Raw genomic sequence first — 14,681 nt, forward strand, 5'->3', positions numbered from 1 at the left:
TGTTAAAGTACATCTGCAGCCAGGTGAAAGAATAAAACCTTTCCAGTCTGGGTAATATAATAACTAAATGTTGAGCTGCCTTGCTACCTATTGCAAAGCCAGAGATGCAGAAACACGAGGATGTTTTTAGAAGGATTTATTATTAGAAATACGCTTTGGGTTTGCCTTGTCCAAAATTTGCCAATACAGATTCATAACAAAGTGCCTGCACTGTAACCCATTAAGCTAACCTCCCCAACTCCAAATACGTTAATAGTCCTCTTTGTGGGGTACCTGGGAGGGGGTTGGTGGAGAGGAACCCAGCTGAAGATTAAGGGGTGAAAAATGTTAAATGCCACCCCCAAATGCTCTCCCTGCCGAGAAGGAAAATTAGCCTGAAGACAGCAGTCCAGGTTTTGGGGTCCAAAACTCATTTCCCCAACTGGAGAAACAAAAAAACTCCCGTCGGCTTGAGAAGGCGATGCAGCCTTCAGATTGCCGTGAGTGACTCTCGCCCAAACAGACGTAACTTCTTCACCTTTTCTTCCCTTCATTTGTGAATGGCACTTTCCTAAAATCTAGTGCTGCAGTCATCTTGTTGGAAAGTTGACAGAATCAATATTCTTAAGCCAGAAACAGTCAAAAAGCTTTTTTGAGCCTACAAGGATTTGAACCAGCTCTGTTCTTTATCAGAAGAAGTCTCTACTCCCTGGGGTTTTCCCGCAGAGGCCTGCTGTATTTTAAATTGGATCGAGGTTTCATTACTTGTGTGTCAGGAAGTTTACGGATTATAAAGAATCTAAAATGAGAACAGCACTAGGAAGAAGTAGACAATGAATTTGCCCCTCCAGATTTAGTCATTTTCACTATCAGGGTAAGGAAAAAGTAAAATTGATCCCAACAAACCACTCACTTCTTTAAAGGCACAGGAAAGTTTCTCCCAGGTCATCCTTAACAAGTCTAACTCTGTTTCTAGGTTCTTTAGATCCTCCTCAAGTTGGTGTTTCGAAAACCCTTTTCTACATCTGCCAGGTGTCGGAGTTTTTATGTCCCCCCCCCCCGGAAAGCAGCTTTGTTTTCACTAAAGGCTCCGGGTCTATTTCATAGGAAAGAAGTTTTTAAGCATGGATCCCTTGCTTAGTTCAGCGGAGAAGGGAGTGAGGTGCAAAGAAAAAATGTTAATTGGATGCCTCTATTTTCTAGTATCACCCAAATTGGGTTTTGGATTAACGGAGCAAGGAAAGGGGTTTGCAAGAGCCCTAGGCCTACCCCCTCCATCCTCCTTCGAGGAAGATTAGAAAAAGAGACTCCAATTAGTGCATTTTCCTCTTTTTGGGTCCAAGGCGTCGCTGCCGCTGCTTGAACATATGACGGAAAAGGATAAACGGTGCTGAAAGAAAAAAATGGAGGAAGGGTAAGTTTTCCTTCTCAAAGTCAGAAAAGGAAGCAAGAAGACACTGTGGAAGGTTTTCTCAACCTTGAGAACTTTTAAGATGGGTGGACTTCAACTCCCAGCTGGGTAATTCTGGGAATTGAAGTCCACCCATCTTAAAAGTTCTCTAGGTTGAGAAAGGCTGGCCAAGGAGGACAACACCCTTTCCCAAAGCTGCTACAGAAGAGAGACTCATCTTGTTCACATCCTTAACAACTAGTGGAACAGGCCAGTCTCCTTTCATGCTGCATCACGGCCTCCCATACTTATATGATCTCTGTGCGTGGCTGGTGGTTGCTCAGCACTATGAGTGTCTTCTGGACCAACAGAGGTCAGGAAAAGGAGTGTGGGAATTGTGTAGATCTCTCCAGCAAAACAAAACAAAGTGAAGAAGGAAATCTGATAGAGCCCTAACCAGCATAACTTCGGCTCTAGCACATGAGAGGAGCAACAGTGGCCAGAACATCTGCCCAAGGACTCACTTCGTGTGAACCCACCCGATTTCAATTGAGCCTGCAGCAATATGGTAGAGCCCAAGCTTTGCATCCAAAGATTCCATGATGGAGATGATCCTCATCAGAGATCTTGAGATCTCTGTTGATCAGACTCTACCCATGATAGGAATGAGAAGACCTGTTTCTAATGCAAATCTACACTTCCCGGTGCCAAACACCCTGCCATTTTGAAGAAGGCGGGAAGTTATGGCTTGGTTTGTTTTAATTCCTACTGACAAGGGACTGGCAGGTGGGAGTAAGAAGCTCAAAAACTGAAGATGGTGTCTGATGGCATAATCGGAAGTCAACTCTTTCTCTTTGGTTAGAAGTCTTTTTTTCAATGCCGTTGTAACTTCAAACGGTCACTAAATGAACTGTGGTAAGTGGAGGGCTATCGGTGTGTCTTGTGCGTGTGGTGCAAAAGCTTTTTGTGAGGGGCATACGCAACACCCCAACCAACTGGAAACTCACCTAGAAAGAAGATGATGAGATTGAGCTGCAGAAAGACCGAAAACGGGACGGTGATGCTTAGTGGGTAATTGAGTGTGAAGCTGAATTTTCCAGTGCTGTTGAAGATAGGAACGGCCTGGATCACAGCTACAGCTAAAAGAAAGAAAGGAATGGTGAAAAGGCCTTTGGGGGAAGAACAAAGAACAAGGGTAGAAACTGAACGACAGACAGGCCTTAACTTACGACCGCAATTGGGCCAAAACTTTTCACAGCTAAGCAAGGTGACTGTTAAGTGAGTGAGTGATTTTTCGGCAAGGTTAACTGGATCACTGCAGTTGTTCAGCGAATCCAATTTCCCCTGCTGCAATGGCTGTAAGTGTGAAAAGCAGTCGTAAGTCACTTTTTTCAGTGCCACTGTAACTTTGAACAGTCACTTTATGAACTGTTGTAAGTCGAGGACTGCCTGTGTCCCCAAGTGTGGTCCCTCCAGTGCAGTATATTCACCCATATTTTTCCCACCTACCTTCTGCCAACATTCCCAATGGATAGAGAGGCATCCATATGCTATATCGAAGCCAAGTCAGAATTTTCCATTCTATATCGATGCTGGAAAGCAAATAGTATGGATACCTAGAAGAAAACCCCACAAACATCGGTCATCTCTTACCGCTTACCTGGTGCAAGGTTGCAAGAGAAGGAAATGTAAATGGATGAGCAACATTCACATCCTACATCTCATTGCCCAACACACCGAAAGCGTAGATGTTCCTTAGTCAACTTCACGTATATTTTATACAGGCCTTAAAAATCAAGATTAAAAAGTTCGCCTGACCTAATCAAGATAACACTAGCCAAAGATGGCTAAATGGACTGCCTTGATTAAAGTAAAAAAATACTTTTGTTTTTACTTGGAAACCGCTTCTGGACTTTGTGCTTGAGGTGAAAAAAAAATAAAACTTAGATTTTGGGTTTGTTGTTATAGATATGGCTGGTTTGTACTATTATGTAAAACTAAAAAAATTGTGGTTTGATGATAATATCTTATTTTACTCCATCAAAGGGAGCTGGAAGTCAACTCTTTCTTTTCCCCCTTTCCCTGCACTTTTTCCTTCCCCTATTTTTCCAATTATTTTCTTTAGCATTTTTGTTTTTTATGTTATAAACTAATAGAAAAAGAAAAAAGATAACACTAGCCAAGAAGTAGAAGCAATGCTGCCTGTTCAATAGAAAGAAAATGGGCAATGTTCTAAAAGGATAATAAGAGTTTTAAATATCTCAGATATTTAAAAGCAGGTTTTTCTTAGAGATGTTGGGGACTAAACTAGAGACTTCTAGAAGCTCAGGGTTGGGGGAATCTTGGTGCTTTCTGAGCTTGATTGTTTTCTTGAAGACTTTTAATTACCCAACTAGCTAGTAAATGCCACTCCCATCTAGCACTGATGTCACCTATTTTTTTAATGAAATGTCTGCAAGAAAACAACCAAGCCCAGAGAGCACCAAGGATCCCACAGTCCTCCTCTTCCTCCCTCCCTCCCTCCTAGTACTGATGATGTTATCTAGTTGGGTGATAAAATGTCTGCAAGAAAACAGCCAAGCCTGGAGAGCACCAAGAAAACCACATTACCCATCTCCGTTTGCAACCAAGAGGTGAAGAAGTTGCAAATGATAAGTACAAATGAAAATATTACAGTTAAGTTAAAGCTGCACAGAAAAGTTGGGGGGGGGGTTTGGGTGGACCCCTGAGACGATAATGTAGAGATGGCAACAGGCAAGAATTCTGCAACTGCCTTTGCGCCCCAGATACCTGATGATCTCAACTGTGCTCCAGATGTAGAAGATGAAAAAGACAACTGCTTTGCTTTGCATTTCTTCCAGACTTCCAAGAACTACAAACAATGTAAAGTTCCTCCCAAAGATCTGGAAAGGGGCCAAAAGAGAGGTGCAGAGGGGTCAGTAATGGGGGAGAGATTTATCTCTTGCAAGTTCAGACGCTCAATCTACGTTGCGATCAAGGAACAAACCTCGGGAGGATTCAGCCAAGCTTTTCTCAAGCTGGCGTGCCTGGCTGAGGAATTCTGGGTGTTGAAGTCCACAAGTCACAAAAGGGCCGAGTTTGAAGACCCCCCCCCCGTTTTAAACCATTACACCAAATTTCCTCCAAGGAAGCATCAAAGGCAGGAAACTTTGGGAGAACTCTCGGACTATATAACAAAAATTTCCATATCATTAGATGCCCGAGACTCTCGCAAGAGAATTACTCCCAAGCAGACTGATGTGGTACATAATCATTTGCCATTTTTACTCCAAGACAGAAAGTATTAGAACAGTTCTCGGTCAATATCTTGCATTGACAAAGTAAATCTTTAGCCAGCCCCATAAAAATGACTTTTTATTAATTTTTAATCCTGCCACTATTCCAAATTTTTCTATTTCACCCATAAGAATATTTCCTCTCTCTATAGGTTCCTCAATAAAGAAAACCAGGTCATCAGCAAATGCCTGTAACTTATATTCCTCTGCTTTGACCTGTACCTCTTTTATTTCTTTATTTGCTCTAATTTGAACTAATAATACTTCAAGCGTCAAAATAAAAAGTAAAGGTGAAATTGGGCATTAAAATGTATAGTACAGTTCTGTTAAAAGAAAAGATTTATGTTTATGTATTTTAAGTTTGTTTGGGTGTATGATGTATGGTGGAAAATAATAAAAAAATTAAAAGAGATAAAAAAAATGACTTTTTACACTTTCCAAAGTGGCTTGGAAATGTATTACCTGGAGACAAAGAGGAGCTAAGGGAGTTTTGATGAGGCCTATCAAGGCATTGACAATCTCCATCATGGAAAACATCTGGCAGAAGTACATCATGTCCCCGCTCATGTGGAAAGTATCGGAGAAAGAGTCTGCAAGAACATAAGATGGCTACCTGTAACTGCAGTGTGAAGGAAGGAGACCTACTAAATGCAGGGGGAACCAGAAATAGATTTCAGAGCCATTTTAGGAGTCTTGCGAAAGATAAAGCTGCTGCAACTATTTCCGTGGGTTGTAAAGCACCTGCTTCAAATGTTTTGCACAGCCCTTTACAGTTAACATGGCCTACATTACACAGAACATAGAATGATAGAGCTGGAAGAGACCCTGGAGGTCTTCTAGTCCAACCCGCTGCTCAAGGTAGAAGATTTACCCCATCCTAGTCAAAAATCGACTGGTTGTCCAATCTATTTTTGAAAATCTCCAGTGATGGAGCAACCACAAGCCCAGGAGGCAAACTGTTCCACTGATTGTTTGCACTGTTAGAAAATTTCTCTTTAGTTCTAGGTTGAATCTCTCTTTAATCATCTTCCGCCCATCACTTCTTGTCCTGCCCTCAGGTGCTTTGGAGAATAAGTCGATCCCTTCTTCTCTGTGACAGCTGGCTGAGGAATTCCGGGAGTTGAAGTCCACAAGTCATAAAAGGGCCAAGTTTGAAGACCCCTGGGCTAGACATACCTCAGTCCCTCAGCTGTTCATCCTATGCTTTAGCCTTTAGATCCCTAATTATCTTTGTTGCTGTTCTCTGCACTCTTTCCAGGATCTCTTTCTATCATCATGAGCAGAACTGAATGCAGTATTCCAAGGGAGGCCTCACTAATGCAGCCTAAAGCGGTCCAATCATTTCTCGTGGTCTTGATGCTGTTCCTCATTTGATGCAGCCCAGGATTGCATTGACCTTTTTGGTAGCTGCAGCACACCCTGCTGGCTCATACCTATGTAGTGGTCTACTAGGACAGTGGAATGCTAGTTAACTCTTAACTCTTCCGCTGAGTTACGGCTTTCCCAGAGGGACCAACTACGGAAGCCTGGGGCTGATCAAACCACAGGCCTCGCAAGCCACCTCTCCCTTAAAACCACTCCAGCTTCTTGGGCAAGTAGACGAGGAGAACCAAAAAATGTGCCACTTGCCTTTCCCCAGCATGAACAGCCGGACAGTCATGTTCACGAAGATCCACGAATAGCCCAGGAACTGCACAAGATTGTACATGAACAAATAGCCTCTCTTCAAGTGTCGGAAAGCTACAAAGATTTACAGAACCAAGTTAGAAGAGGATGATGGGCAGGAGGCTTCGGATGGCCAACTCGCAAAGTAGAGGCACTTACGATCTTTGGGCATTCTGTTCTTCATAATGATCTTGTTTATCCGTTCTTCTTCCTAGAAGTTAGAAAGAGAGAGACAGCATGAAAACTGGTACGACGTTCCCATCCAGAAGGGATCTGGTCCTGCAGGATAACATTATTTGTAAGTAACTAGCTGCTCTTTGTGTGCCAAATGGATGAGGCCACACAATCAGAAAGCCGACAGCAGGAAAAATGCACGATGAGGCCTGATTTAATCTGCCTGCCTTGCCAAATCCAGCAGAGGGCATGTGCCATCCTCTAGGTTGGTGGCCCTACATTGGTGGCCCCCAGGTGGCAGGGCTTTTTCTGCTCTGGAGTCTTCTCCCCCCTGAAATGAGGTTGGGCTCATCCCCGTTGAGCTTCCTGAAGACCTGGTGATGCCAATAGGCCTGAGGACCCCAGGAAACAAGTGACCTAGCAAGGTAGCTTCGCTATTTTTAATACCAAGACCATTGTTAAGATGACCGTGTTACTAATTTAACAACCGCAGTGATTGACTCAACAACTGTGGCAAGAAAGGTCGTAAAACGAGGCAAAACTCACTTAACAGATTTCTCACTTAATAGGAAAAATTTTGGGCTCGTTGTGGTTGTAAGTCAAGGAGGACTACCTGTATTTCTGCACCTCTGAGAGAGAGAGAAAATCACTTTTGCTTAATTTAAACTGAAAGCTGGCATAAGCTCTTGGGATTCCGAGAGGCCCAGGTTCAGAGGCCCGCCTCTTCTCCAAATGCCAAGGATTGAAGTACAAGGTGAGAACAAGAGTTGGCCATCTTTTTCAAGCCCCAAGCTCTACTGGACGTTGGCCAAAAAAACTATTTCAAAAATATAACAGCAGGCACGATCTTGCAAGATTTTGGTGATCTGGCACAACCTCAACTGAACACTAACATGTCATTCAGAATTATGAAATTTTACCAGAGCTTACGTAAGAACATTGTTATTGCATAAGACAGGTTACTTTTGAAAGAGTTGAGGTTTCTTTTTTTTCAATCTACTTTTTAATTTAATGCTGAGGTTCTGCAGATGCCAGCTAGAGTTACCTGGGGGCAGATTCATAATATTATATGACAGTAACACCTGTTTTCAACTGCAAGAGACATAATCCAAAGAGTTTTATACCAGGGTATATACCACACTTTAGGATGGGGTTTCCCATCCTTGGCATCTTTAAGACCCAGCTCCCAGATCTCCCCTTTTATTAGCGTCATGACATACGACGGTAATGGACAGGACTACCTGCACAATGCTGATTAGAGCACGTGAGCAGCCCCTTGATGGGGAGGGCCTGGGCAGATCCGACAGGTGGGTGACTCTGCTTGCTGAGCATCGGAGAAGTCCTCTCTTCCCAAGGTCAGCCACTCATTCATTCATTCATTCATTCATTCATTCATTCATTCATTTATGAGACTTATATACCGCTTTAAGTGCAAGCACTCTCTAAGCGGTGTACACCAGTAAGCAATGTATATATATATTTACATTGCCCCCAACAATCTGGGTCCTCATTTTACCTACCCGGAAGGATGGAAGGCTGAGTCAACCTTGAGCCGGTGAGATTTGAACCGCTGACCTGCTGAACACAGTCAGCTAAAGTGGCCTGCAGTACTGCACTCTAACTGCTGCGCCACCTCGGCTCTCATCCTCACCTTGGCCTTCAGTTCCAACTCGGCATCCGATTCGTCCTGCCATCGGTCAAAATCTGGAGTGAGAAACAGCGGCCGCTTCTCCTGCTTGGTCAGTCGTTCCCACCAGTGGCTCTCCTTCTTTTTCACCATGATGCTCAGCTGCCTCTGGGTCACTCTACACACCGGCTGAAAGAGCAGCAGCCCCAGGCAGGGTGAGAAAGCAGACGCTCGTTTAAAGGAAAAGGGGCTTCTACTAAAGGTAGACAGTGTCTTTTTTTCTAATAAAAAAATTCAATTTATTCATTGCAGCAAAATCTGGCAACTCCACCTTGCGTGGTGGGTGGTGTCAAATCTTTCCACCTCTGCACAGAGTCACCTAGCCTGTACAGTATGAGCCTTCTGCCCTTATTGCTGACCGCACAGCCTTGCCTGGAACGGGCAAAGCCTGAGATTTACACAGCAGGAGGACTTCATAAACCACATTCACGAGAGGCTGGTACGACCAGAATTTCTAGCCTGGGTGCAAATATGATTGCGCAATGCAGGGGAGCCAATCCTATCTGCAGGGCGGTTGAATCATTTCACCATGCCTTCCAATGCAATCCAGGTTTTTAGGTGTCCACCAGGCTTGAACACAAAGAACCCAAGCTTCTGAAATAAAGCCTAGATCCAGTTCTGCAGGCACAGGATCCTTGGAAAAACTTGCTGGGCTTGGCAGATGTTTGATAAGGACTCCAGCTGCAACCTTCTATTACACAGGACTTTCCAACCTTGGCAAATTTAAGACTTATGGACTTCAACTCCCAGAATTTCCCAGCTAGCCATGCCGGGTGAGGAATTCTGGGAGTTGAAGTCTGAAAGTTGCCAAGGTTAGAGACCCCTGCTATTTCAGAAGACCCAGGTTTTTTTTCTGGGACCCCCAAATATGCAGAAATACATTTTTTCAAAAAGGCAGATACAAAATGTTACCCTCCTACAAGCCCATATTTAGTTGTTGCTACTCTTTAAATGATTTGCTTGTATTAAATGACTTAGCTCGGTGTTTCTTAACCTCAGCAACTCCCTGAATACATGCTGCCTAAGAAATTCTGGGAGTTGAAGTCCACCCGTCTTAACATTGCCAAGGTTGAGAAACAGTGAGCTTTGATATCTTGCATGGTGTATCAGATAAAGTAGGTCAAAATTCATTCTGGGTTCACTCCGTGCTAATATGTTATTATTGTCCTGCTAATGCTTAACTTGCTAGTTAAAAAACCAACTGACTTCATTCACTCAACAGGCCAAGCCTGCTTAGGATTAACACAAGGTGTATTTGTGTAGGTCAGGGGGCAAAAGGCTAGGTTAGCATTCTGAATAGAACTGGGAGGTAAGATTTGATTCTTTTAGGTAGTCCTGTATGGCCTCTTTAGGGACCACTTCCGTTTTGTAAAGTGTCTCATAATAAACCTTAGTAATTTTTTTCATTGCATCATTATGGCAATGTAAGTCGCCTTTTGGGTCTTGTAATTTACTTATTACTCTATTTTCTCTTTCTTTTTTCAGTCTGAATGCGAGCCATCTTCCTGGTTTGTTAGCATTTTCAAAAAAGTTCTGTTTCGCTCGTTTAATCTGTTGTGCCATTGTGTCCAACTCAAGTAGGTTTAATTTTATGTTTTATTCATTCCATTTGTGTCTTCAAATTTTTCTTTTGTGTATAAATTCGTAGCTCAGATTCCAAGTTACTAAATTGTTCTTTCAGTCTACTCTGTATTTGTTTCTTTTCTTTATTCTTTTTTGCAATATAGGTTATGGCCAAACCTCTAAAATATGCTTTTGCCGTATCCCATACATTTTGAATAGAGGTTTTTCTTTCTTTTTTATTGATTTTAAAAATTGTCCTCACTTTCAGGACGTTTCTCCTTAATTCTACATTGCTTCTCTCTTTGTTCAGTTTCCAACCATTGTTTCTTGTCCTGCCTTCTATTGCTTTGGAGAATAGTGGCAGCTCCGCAAATACTGGAAGGCTGCTATCATGTCTCCCCCATTTCTTCTTTTCTTTAGACTAGCCAAACCCAAGTCCTGCAGCCATTCTTTGTATGTTTTAGTCTCCAGACCTTTGATCATCTTACTTGCTCTTCTCTGATTTTTTTCCAAACTCTCAATATCTTTTTTGTGACATGGTGACAGCCCATAAATAAAAACCTGGGTACCTTGTAAACACATTATTTGTTCATTAGACAGCAAGCAAACAGCCTTACCTGAGGGTTTACTGGTTCCAAGAACTCAATCTGGAATGTGTAAATATTATCCCCCTTGGCCCCGTGGCCATGAGCTGGAAAAAAAAATGCACCCTATTTTAAAAATTCTGGAAAAACAAGCTTAGAACTTATAGCAAATTGGATCCTTCTCTAATTAGACTCTAGCCATTTCTAAGGAGGCTTTCCAAATTAAATGTAAAAATGTCACATTTCTTTTGAAAACGGGGTGGAATAGCAGCATCCAGAAAAGGAAAAACGGGGAGAAACAAGCATTATCTTGAGATTGTTTAGGGAATTAATCACTAATCAATCATTCAGGCTTGACCCCTTGCACAAATATAGACATGAGAGAGACAGACAGACAGACAGATAGACAGACAGACAGAAGTCAAATTGCTTATTTTTTTCCCCCCAATACTTCAAAAGGCTTGATCTGACATCATGAGACGCTTCGTAGTATGTGGGAGAGCAGGCTTTGCAAAAGAATTCAAAGGCACTCTCTTCCAAGCAAACAAACATGTACATAACAGTCAAGATGGATGTGAGCTCCTGTTCTAAAAGTCAACAGCAAAGGGGGTTACGGATATCTTAACACTGAACAAAACAGGCCAGGTATGAAAATTTTACGATCTTATTTAAATGAGGTGATAGACGGCAGCTGTTTGAAAAACACCAGCAACGAGGGCGTTGGGAATAAATTGCTTGCTCTGTTATTCCAATCACAGGTATTCCTCAACTTATAGCCATTCATTTAGTAACCGGTCGAAGTTACAACAGCACCGAAAAAAGTGACTTACGACCGATTTTCACATTTACAATTGTTGCAGCAACCCCATGGTCACGTGATTAAAATTCAGGCAACTGGCGCGTATTTATGACAGTTGCAGCATCCGGGGTCATGTGATCCGTTTCTGTGACCTTCCCACCAGGATTCTGACAAGCAAAGTCAATGGAGGAAACCAGCTTCGCTTAATGAATGAACGTTTCACTTAACAATTGTAGGGATTCGCTTAATAAGCCTGGCAAACTCATTTAACAACCGCCTCCCTTACCAATGGAAGTTTTGGGTTGTAAGTCAAGGACTACCTGAGTTGGTTTATTAAAAGTGCCTGGCACATTAAAAAAAAACGAGTTTGCTGTCTTCGTTATCCAGTCCCAAACAAGAAAAAGTTAACAATTATGATTATAAAACACATATTTAGTCCTTTTGTCATTCTAAAATATTTAGATGGCATAAAGGGTTTTGGAGTGTTTACGCTATTTGTAAAGAGCCAAATAGAAAATCCAATTTGGAAGAGGTCAGTGTGTTTAGTTTCACAGTTTAACTATGGTAACCATAAATCTCTTATTATAGAGGGCAATATTTTATTTCAGAAAGTTGTCCTTTAGATTTATTTATTTTTCAAAAGCAAAACACTTTTATTTCGATTTGGGTCATTTGAAATTTACCTTATAAATGGCACCCTTAACGCAGAGTCATTCACATTCACGCAAAAAACATAGAAACCAAATTGTCTTTTTAAAATAAATTTGCATATGCTGTTTTAGATATTACAAAAGCTTTTTATAAAATATTTCTTGGTTTTGCTCTTGAATTTTCCTTTGTACAGCAAAATTATCATAAATATTTAAAACGGTTTTATCCTTACAATCCTTCTTTTTAGATTTGTTCTGTTTTCAAGCTTGTTCTTTTTTTTTTTTAACGTGGTCACTCTACTGGACCATTTGCAAAGAGTGCCAATCTCCAGAACAGTAATAACTGAATAAGACTTTCTGCTGCGTGATGCTTCTTCAAACATTTGCAAATTGCAATCCATTAATTGAGTCTCTTTCCATCTTCTCTTCCCAGGCTAAATATATTTGATTTTTTTTACTATTCCCTGTAATATTCCATTTCCATTTGACAGATTCCACTTAGTGAACTGATCAATTATTATGCCAGATTATTTTAGAAACACATTACCATACACGCAGCAGGGGATACATTTTATGCATCAGGATTCAGTGGGATAGCATAACCAAGAACAAGATAATCTTTGGGTAAAGTGCAAGAATTAAACCAGAGGTCAGTAAAGGTGCTCCCTCACTAAAAATGCAAAACTTGAAATTCTAGAAAAATGAAACCTTGAGTGATTCTGGAAATGCTTATTTTATTTTGAATGGATCTGGCTAGTAGGTGAAAAAATTGTTCAGAATAACCTTTATAAACTGAAATATACTTTCCGTGCTGAAAATAGTGGAAACTGGTTTACCTTTAAAATGGAGCACATTGTCTGTAATGGTAATATCAGGGTCCTGGGGAAAAGAAAGAAAGATAGATGGTTACTTGCATTTCAATTGCAAGTAGTCCTCAGCTTATGTGCAAAGTTATGGCAGACCTCCCTGTGGGTGACCCGCTTTATGATGGTCACAATGTCCAAATGTGACGGGCAGGGTCCATTACCGTCGTAAGTTGAGGACTACCTCTACTTCTCATTTTTTCAATCAATACAGTAGAGATCTATGCATACTGTGCCTGTACAGTTCTGCATGGAATACAGGTAGTCCTCAACTTACAACCACAATTGAGCCAAAACTTCTGTTGCTAAGCGAAACATTTAAGTGAATGTTGCCCCATTTTACGACCTTTCTTGTCACCGTTGTTAAGCAAATCACTGCAGTTGTTAAGTTAGTAATCTAGTTGTTAAGTGAATCTGGCTTCAAATTTTGAAGGTCGTGTGAAAAATGGTCATTTTGGACAGTCATTAAATGAACCATTCATTGTAAATTGAGGACTGCCTGCGATGACAAAGGTAAAAGGGAAGAGGCCTCTCAGGTAGGCCTGCAGAAGGTCAGAAAATACCAAAATGGCAGCCGTGACTGCTTGACCCAAGTCCCACGAGTCATATGGGTGGGAAAGGAAGACCAAGATTCGGCTGCGTGACTGTGCCAGCCATTTTAACTTTTTCGACTTGCAGATGCCTCAGTTGCTCTCTCTCCTCTTTGAAAACAGTGCAGGGGGGGGGGGAGAGACAGCCATAAAAGGATATCGCTCTGGGAAAAGGCCTGGCTGTGCCCCAGATGTTTTGCACAGCAAGGTGCAAAGTGAATTTCCTAAGCAGGGCTGAGCCGTTCTTTTTTTTTTGCCCAGAAGCCTTGCAGAACACTAATTTATAGTGTGACAGTAATTTATATGAATAATGGCACATTTTATACTTCCCCGCTTGGCGTTTTCCTTTGCAACCTCTTTGAAGCTCTTTAGAACAAGAAAGCAACAAATCCATTCATAGCTACAAGGCCAGATCTTACAGGAAAACCTTGGGGCAATTTTCCAAGCGTTTCATATTCTGGCATATACGTGTGTGTGTGTGTGTGTGTGTGTGTGTGTGTGTCTGTGTGTGTATACATACACTTCCAATTTTACGTGGGAAAAAACCAGAATAACCAAAGACATACATACATACATACATACATACATATATATATGTATATGTGTGTGTGTGTGTGTGTGTGTGTGTGTGTGTGTGTGTGTGTATATATATATACACACACACACACACACCTTCCCCATTCACTTGCCAGCAGATTTGCCATGCTACTGTGAATGCAGGTGACCCAATGAGGAGGGGGCCCACACTTACCATCCTGCAGGCAAGTGGTTTCCTCCTCCCCTGTCTTCCCTTCCCCCTTTTTTGGCATTTCTCTTTCTCCCCCCCCCCAGCCAAACCCAAGCAGACCCCCCCCTGCAAGACCCCGGCACAGCCGCCTCTCCCCCCTTCTTCTCTCTCTATTCCCCCCCCCCAGGAAGCCTAGCCTTGCCCAGCGACGCACACCTGCTGGGGGGGGAGATTCCATCCAGGCAAAGCCCGGGACCGCGCGTGAGTCCCCTCCCACCCAGGAAGGCGCAGGGCAGCGCAGCACCAGGGCAGGCATCGCCCCACTTGGCATGCGGGGGGGGGTCGTGCATGCAAGATACCAAACGCGGCTCCCCCCTCCTTGGATCACAGGCGCCCACCTGAGCCAGGCCAGGCAGGCACGGGGTTCTCTCTCCCCCCCAGCCACGAACGGCCCGGTGCCAGCGCAGCCACCAGCCTGCCGCCCCCTCCCCACGCGTGCCTGCTTCCCACGCAGGAGGCGAGGCGTGGAGGGCGCCTTTCCCGGGAGGGGCCCCAATCCCCCTCCCCCTCCCCGGCTTACCTGCACATCGCTGAGCTCCACGCGCAGGTAGAGCTCGGGATGCCGCTGCGCCCAGCGCACCTGCGGGGTCAAGCTCGCCATCGCGCCCGTCCGAGCGGCGCCGGGCAGGGAGGAGGAGGAAGCAGCCAGGGAGG

General features: G+C 43.1%; 1 protein-coding gene across 1 annotated transcript; it reads right to left on the bottom strand.

Moving 5' to 3' along the window:
- Positions 1–121: 121 nt before the first annotated feature.
- On the bottom strand, positions 122–14,680 carry HACD3 (3-hydroxyacyl-CoA dehydratase 3). The gene is made up of 11 exons (XM_039362185.1): positions 14,548–14,680; positions 12,624–12,666; positions 10,372–10,445; positions 8,156–8,320; positions 6,490–6,541; positions 6,295–6,405; positions 5,128–5,255; positions 4,160–4,272; positions 2,879–2,985; positions 2,377–2,508; positions 122–1,369 (listed from the first exon to the last, which is right to left on the bottom strand). Exons 1-11 carry the CDS (start codon positions 14,626–14,628, stop codon positions 1,293–1,295), a joined length of 1,083 nt encoding a protein of 360 aa, XP_039218119.1. The 5' UTR covers positions 14,629–14,680; the 3' UTR covers positions 122–1,292.
- Position 14,681: the final 1 nt, after the last annotated feature.

Source organism: Crotalus tigris, unplaced genomic scaffold (assembly GCF_016545835.1).
Source record: "Crotalus tigris isolate CLP2741 ecotype Arizona unplaced genomic scaffold, ASM1654583v1 scf7180000019364.2947544272:3078424, whole genome shotgun sequence".
NCBI classification, from domain to species: Eukaryota; Metazoa; Chordata; class Lepidosauria; order Squamata; family Viperidae; genus Crotalus; species Crotalus tigris.

Excerpts from the sequence above, each read along its gene's own strand:
- HACD3 (XM_039362185.1), bottom strand. The coding sequence starts at position 14,628 with ATGGCGAGCTTGACCCCGCAGGTGCGCTGGGCGCAGCGGCATCCCGAG. Across the intron at positions 6,406-6,489 it reads GAACAGAATGCCCAAAGATC|CTTTCCGACACTTGAAGAGA; the intron begins GTAAGTGCCTCT and ends AAATCTTTGTAG. Across the intron at positions 5,256-6,294 it reads GCTGTTCATGCTGGGGAAAG|ACTCTTTCTCCGATACTTTC; the intron begins GCAAGTGGCACA and ends ATGTTCTTGCAG.